This window comes from Sturnus vulgaris, chromosome 15, assembly GCF_052056855.1.
Source record: "Sturnus vulgaris isolate bStuVul1 chromosome 15, bStuVul1.hap1, whole genome shotgun sequence".
In the NCBI taxonomy this organism is placed as follows: domain Eukaryota; kingdom Metazoa; phylum Chordata; class Aves; order Passeriformes; family Sturnidae; genus Sturnus; species Sturnus vulgaris.
In genome coordinates this window covers 2,989,188-2,995,809 of record NC_142257.1, presented here as the reverse complement: position 1 = coordinate 2,995,809, position 6,622 = coordinate 2,989,188, and the positions used below count along the sequence as shown (strand labels likewise).

The window sequence follows — 6,622 nt, the reverse complement described above, 5'->3', positions numbered from 1 at the left end:
CGGTCAGGGGCAAAGACACCTGGTTAGGAGGAAAACGCACCTGGTTAGGGGGAAAACGCACCTGATCAAGGGACAAACACACCTGGTTTGTTCCCGGGCCCCCTCCTAACCCCAACATCCCTCCTGTGACATTTCCATGCCGTGGCACTCGGCCCCCCTGGCCAGGGCAGGGTGGTCCAGTGCCTGCTCTCCCAGCCTGGCCCCCAAACTGGGACAGCGCAGCATCCCCGTGCCCTGAAATGCGGCTGGAGCACCGCCAGGTTTTACCTGTCCCAAATTCTTCCCCAAATCCTTCGGGAATCGAGACCCATCTCCCTTTAAAGCACAGAGCTGAGGTGGAGTCGAGCTCCCAAAGAAAGGAGAAGTCACACGAGCTAAAAGTGATGGAAACATCACCGGAGCATGGTGTTGTAAAGAACAGAGGCGCCTAAAAGTGGTTGTTAAAAACAAGGAAACCTCATAAAAGCTTTGGCTTTTGACTCCAAAATGTTGACTTGCAATTCACCTTCATGCGCTGCAAATTTGGCTTTAAATCAGATTGAGAAAGGGGAAATAATCATAAAGGCAACCCAAACATTCCTTTGAACTTGACCCAGAGGTGCAAAACACACACGGAGAGAAGGCACCTTTCAAAGGGCTCCAAACACTAACAGACCCACACGCGATTAAACATGTTTTTTCTTTTTTAATTTAATTCGAAATAAGAGATAAGAAATAATAAATCTTCAATAAAATATATAAAATTGTACAAGGCATCCCTTTCAAAGGGATTCTCCGATAATGGGAGATCAGGGGTGAGGGGGAAGGGAGAGAGGAAGTTCATCTACAGTGGGTCCCAGGCGGCATCAATGCCTGGGTCAAAACAAACCAAAACCAGCAAAACCTCGTGGCTTTTTTTTTTTTTTTTTCTTTCCTTTTCTTTTTTCTGATTTTTTTTGTTGTTTTGTTTCTTTCCTCCACAACAGCATGCTAAGAAAATAAATCCAGGAGAAGCTCTGACTTCAGTGCTCCACAGCCTTGGGAGTAACTTCCTCATAAAGTTTAGCAAGAGTAATACAAATAATACAAGAGTTACAAGGAGAAGCCTGGGGAAGCTGCTGCCAGAGCTCCCACGGGGACAGGCAGGTCACACAGTCTCTCTCACCCCACTGTCCTGCTCGTGGGACTGATTGTGACACCCAAATCCCTCTTTAGAAGGGCTTAAAGCACGAGTCACTTCTATTGGCATCCTTAAAAGGGAAGAAAACTCGGGGGGGTTCTTCTCTTTAACAGAGGCTGTGGCAAATACAAATAATAAAAACCCCATAACGTCCCTCAGAAGGATTCAGCAATCCTTTATGGGAACAACCCATGTCTTTCTCCCCTCTCTCCAGGTTTTCCAAGAGCATTGCAGAGCCAAGATTACCTGGCTGCAGCCAAAAATTTCTAAGCATGCCAATAGGAAGAGATAAAAACCAGCCTGCCTAAGAACCCTCCCTTGCTCTTCACCTCCCCTGCCAGTGCTTTACAAAGGCTGAAGCTATTTATACACAGAAAGGCGTTACAGGAGCCACGGTGGGGAAAGCTGGGCTCTACATTTAGGGGCCCTCATCTCGCCGAGGTTCGGGATGCAAAACTTCTCCCTCCCCCCAGAAATGCAGGAATTTGCTGGCTCTGAACTTCACTGAGACTCTACCGGCTCTAGTTTCTATTTACACGTCTCTAGCTACGGGCTCTGCTGTCTTTAAAAAAACAACCGAACAACAAAACTTCCATCAGACCTTTTTATTTCCCTCCCCCCTGCCCCCGTGTGAAGTGATGGCAACTTAGAGCGTGGCTCGAGGGCACACACCCCTCTCATTTTAAACCCCGCCAGGGAGGTGTCAGGGAATTGCTGCCTCCGTATGATAAAATTGCTTTTTCACCCGTTCTTTTCTTTAACCTAGTTTTACTTGCATTAGATGAAACCCCTACATTTACTCAATTTTTTTTTAGGTTGGTTTTTATGCCTGGTTTTTTTTTTTTTTTTGCGGGTTTTTTTTTTGTTTTTTTTTTTTGCTTTGAGGAGCAGACTCTGAGTGCTCAGAGCACTCTCAGGAGACGCCCAACCCGTAGCAAACTCCCAGGTGCCAGATAGAAGCGTGCAGAAAGAATGGCCAGTACTGGTTGGGGTTCTGCCTTCTCAGGGCTGGACAGGATCCACCAGGAAGTCTGTCTGTCTGTCTGTCTGAGGCTTTGTCTGTGGTATCTTCTTAGGATAAGTGGTACATGCTGTATCCAACGGGAGTGGCGTAGAGTCCAACGGGCGGGATGGGGAGCACAGGTCTGTGAAAAGGGTAGGATGTGCCATACAGGGAGGCAGCCTGGATGGGGGAGTTGATGGGGAAAGGGAGGCTGAACCCCGAAGGCAACATGGGCTTCGCTGCCATTTTGAGCTTCTCCAGCTCGGCCTCCTGCAGTCTCTTGGCCTTGGCCCTCCGATTCTGGAACCAGATTTTGACCTGGGTCTCTGTGAGGTTGAGGGAGCTGGAGAACTCGGCTCTCTCGGCGATGGACAGGTACTGCTTCTGGCGGAACTTGCGCTCCAGAGCCAGCAGCTGGGAAGTGGTGAACGGGGTTCGGGGCTTCCTATTCGTCTTGTGCTTCCTCAGGGTGCAGGCAGTGGGGCTCAGGTGTCCTGCAAGGAAGGGAGAGGCCGGTTATCACAGCAGCATCACCCCGGAGCTCTGCAGGGCTCCCAGGGATCCCCTCCAAACACGGGATCCTTCAGCGAGGGGCTCTGGGAATCTTTTCCTGAAAATTCACAGCGCTCGGGGCTGATGAGCTGCCGAGGGGAATTTTGCCTCAGGGATTTCAAAAGGGACTGAGGATTCGCAGGTCGCTTTGGGAGTCACTTCACGGGGGTCTGGAGCACACAAACCAACTGTCCCGGCTGCTGCACAGCTCCAGGAAAGCACAGCACAAACGCCACAGAAGCAGGAGATTCCCAAAAGGACAGAGGGGCAAGAGGAGAGCCCAGCCCTGCTCCAGGATTTCCCCACTAAGCACAACAAGTGACAGCTGAAGAAGATCTGACAATTTCTATGTTTTCACTAGCTGGACTTTTTTTCTTGCTATTTTTTCTTCCAAATCAAGTTTTTTTTTCCTCTGCTTATTAACTTTGATTTTCAGTGGGTGTTTTCTGATTATCAACCAGCATAAAAAAACCCAACAAACTCAAACAAGAAAGCAGCGCTCTTTGAATTCAACATTTAGCTTTTATAACATTTGCCAATGAAAAAATAAAGCAAAACCCAGACAAAACTTCAGCATTTCGTAGCCAATAAAAGCCAGAAAATCCACCTTTTGTGCCTGCCTTAAACCCCAGCCAAGTTAGGCAATATTCCCGGGAGATGGCAGAGCTCTGACTTGCCTTTAGATTAATTTAGCACTTCACTAATAATTTTGCAATCTAAAGAATAACTAAAAGGCGGCTGGCTTCAAAAGCTCGGTGATTTGGCTGTGCTTTGCTCATTCCCAGGGCACAGGACAAGTCACCCTGACTGGACACAGCAAGTGACACCCAACTGCTGAATTTTGTCCACATTGTTGTGTCTGCTTCAAGCGCTTGTATTTGCACTCTGGGTTTTCTCTGCTCGTTTCACTTTTTAATTTTTTTAAAGTAAGCCAGACTAAGAAGTTGTTTAAGCACGTTTCATGCAATTAAAAAATCCCACGAGGGAATTGTTCTAAACAACAGAAAGGGAAGGGAAAAGAAGTTAAGCTTCTCTTACTGCTCTTCCTCTAGAAGACAAAATACTGAACTACTGAAAACACAAAAATAAAGCTTTTCTAGGAGACAACTTCTCAAATACTGGCCTGTGATCCTGAATTATTTTAATAATTCAGGTGCTCAGCTGATTCACTTCTAAAACGGCACTAAATTAAAACTACAGCAAAGCCACCCTGAATTCCCTGCCTCTATTTTTGAACCCAACTCCTCACTTTTCCCAAAGTTCAGCCCTCCCAGCAGGGCCAGGTTTGGGGTGCCCGTGGCTCCCTGTCCCAGCTCCCACTGCGCTCGGGAGCACAAACGCGTTTTTCTGTGAAATCCCTGGAAATATTCCCTGCAGGATACACCCCAGGGACACATCCCAGGGGACACATCCCAGGGGACACATCCCCGGGGACACATCCATCCCCGGGCACTGCCAGGCTCTGAGAAGCCGCAGGGACCGTGGCCACCACAGCCCCGGAATTGCGTTTATCCCGTGCCAGTCCCCAAACCCTCGCTCATTTGCTTTGCTGTTTTTATTCTCTGTGTCCTCCTTTTCCTGGCCAATATCGGCCAAAAAACCCCCAAAACCCCATCATTTGGAGAGGGTTCCCTCTCCGTGTTCCTCAAAATTCGAACTTCTACGGCTTTTCCACCAGCTCATCCCACCCATAATATTAATATTATTAATAAAAATAAATAGAGAGGCGGCTTTTAATGTTTAATACTCTCCATGGACAGGCGGTTTTCCTGCGGGAGAATCGGTCATTGCCTCCTGCAGAGGTGGAAAATGAGGAAAATTCTCGAGGCCAAAGGACCGTCCCTGATCCTAAGTTGTCTCCCCAAATCCCTCTGAAGTGACGAGAACTCTCAACTACCGAACTTCTTTACAAATCTCTTTTGCCGATCCCAAGAAAAAAACATTTTAAAAGGGAAAGAGGAGGAATTTCGAAGGGGAAAAAAATGTACTGGGACATTATTAGGCCGTGTCTAAGTCCAGGAAGTTTTAGAGAAGGAGTCCAAGTAGAAGCAAACTCTTTTTTCTGTGTTTTCCCAGCACATTTGAGAGTACGTGAAAATTAAAAACTGGAGCTACACAAGGAATGCTACAGGCGGGATGCCTTCCTCCTGCCCTCTCCCAGCACGATAGAAATCAAATTAATTCGGGGTTATCATAAAAGAAGGGAAGTGTATGAAAGCCAAATCGAAATTGTTGTAAAAAAAAAAAAAAAGCAAGGAAAGTTGTAACAACACTAAACTTTCCTCTCGCAATATTAGATTGAGGAGTAAATTCCGTGAGACAATTCGCGCCTGTGGAGTCTCTAAGTTAAATAAAGCAGAATATTTCATTTCCAGCAGGCACATTAGGGATGCTCGGAGCAGAGCGGATAAATCCTGACACAGGTGTGCGTCCTGGCACGGCCGGGATGCTCCTTCTCCTGAAGGATGTTTTGGGGCTTTTAACTCCTTAAAAACAAGTTTTACCCCCTGTCGGTTTTTTTTTTTGTTTTTTGTTTTTTTTTTTAATAAGGGATGGCACCGAAAGCGACACGCGGCTCGGGGGTTCAGAAGTGACCTGTCACCTCCGCACCGAGTGTCCCTAAGGAGGGGACGGGGGCCAAAGGGGTCAGGACCAGCTCGGGGAATTTTGACAAGCTCCGGAACCGGGGCTGGACAAACCCCGCGCCGGGAGCCGGCTCAAGGCTGGAATTCCCGAGTTTAAGGGATTGCTGCGCACCGCGGATGGGAGAAAGGCACAGGGAGAAATTCCAGCTGTTGTTGCAAGGGGATAACATAAAAGGACGAGCTGGCTGCCAGGGGCCGTGAGTCGGGACAGGAATTTCTGGTGATTTCTGATTTTTCTAAGGCTTTGAAAGCTGTCTGTATTCATATACATCCGTGTAGCCACGTCTAGAGACGTCTAACACTATAAATACACAATAATATACAGATACAATAATAAATATGTAACATCTACCTAAAGTCGACACACTTGTGAATACCTATAAAAGTACAGCGGAATGGCAGAACGTTTTAGGTTGGAAAGGACCTTAAAAATCATCTCCTTCCATAGGCAGCGACACCTTCCCTTCCCCTTTCCCTTCCCAGCTCGCTCAGGGCCCCGGCCTCGAGCACTGGGATGGGAATACAGGATATAAAATATAGGAGCTATGTAGGATAAATTAAAAGCACATATTTATGTCCGTGCTGCAGCGCATCCCGCCCGCCCCCGGAGGACTCACTTGGCGGCGGGGAATATCTCCCGGCCTCCGAAGGGATCCAGGACGAGCCATCCTCGGAATTCTCCGACTTGACCGAGGCGGTGTCGAAGGTTTTTGTAAGCGCCCCGGGCGGGCTGTGCGCGTCCCGGGAGCCGTGGCCCGCCAGCAGCAGGTTCCTGGAGGTGCCCACGGCCGCCCCGTCGGCGCTGCCGCCGGCCGCGGGCAGCGGCGGCTCCTTGGGGGGCGGCTTCTTGTCGGACATGAGCGCTTCCACGCTGAACGGCAGGCTCGACACCTTCACTTTGTGGTGCTCCTCGGCGCCGGCCGCCGCGCCTTCCTCGTCGGAAGAGGAGGAGGAGAAGGCGTCCTTGGCCTTGTGAGGGGAAGCCATGGCGGTGCGGCGGAGCTGGAGCTGGCGCTGCCCGGCGAGTGCGGCGAGCGGGCCCGGCCGCCCCCCTTTTCCCCCTCTGGGGCTGCCCGCCGCTGTCCTGCCTGGGCGAGCGGGGGAGCCGCCCCGCCGCCCAATCAGAGCCCGCCCTGCCGCGTGACGTAGAGCACGGCCGCTCCCCATTGGCTGGGAGCGAAAGGAGGGGGCGGGGCCAGCCGGCGCCGCTCGCGGGGAGTTCCCGGCCCGGCCCCCCCCCCCCCCGTTCTCAATTAATGACAC

At 50.0% G+C, this 6,622-nt stretch overlaps 1 protein-coding gene across 1 annotated transcript; it reads right to left on the bottom strand.

The window, feature by feature from the left end:
* Positions 1-665: 665 nt before the first annotated feature.
* MSX2 (msh homeobox 2) lies at positions 666-6,353 on the bottom strand. Its single transcript, XM_014875915.2, has 2 exons — positions 5,977-6,353; positions 666-2,656 (listed from the first exon to the last, which is right to left on the bottom strand). Exons 1-2 carry the CDS (start codon positions 6,344-6,346, stop codon positions 2,232-2,234), a joined length of 795 nt encoding a protein of 264 aa, XP_014731401.1. The 5' UTR covers positions 6,347-6,353; the 3' UTR covers positions 666-2,231.
* Between the last annotated feature and the right edge of the window lie 269 nt (positions 6,354-6,622).

Bases quoted from the DNA above. Each gene is read 5' to 3' on its own strand.
- MSX2 (XM_014875915.2), bottom strand. From the start codon at position 6,346: ATGGCTTCCCCTCACAAGGCCAAGGACGCCTTCTCCTCCTCCTCTTCC. The intron at 2,657-5,976 runs GTGAGTCCTCCG...CCTTCCTTGCAG, and splicing joins GAGATATTCCCCGCCGCCAA to GACACCTGAGCCCCACTGCC.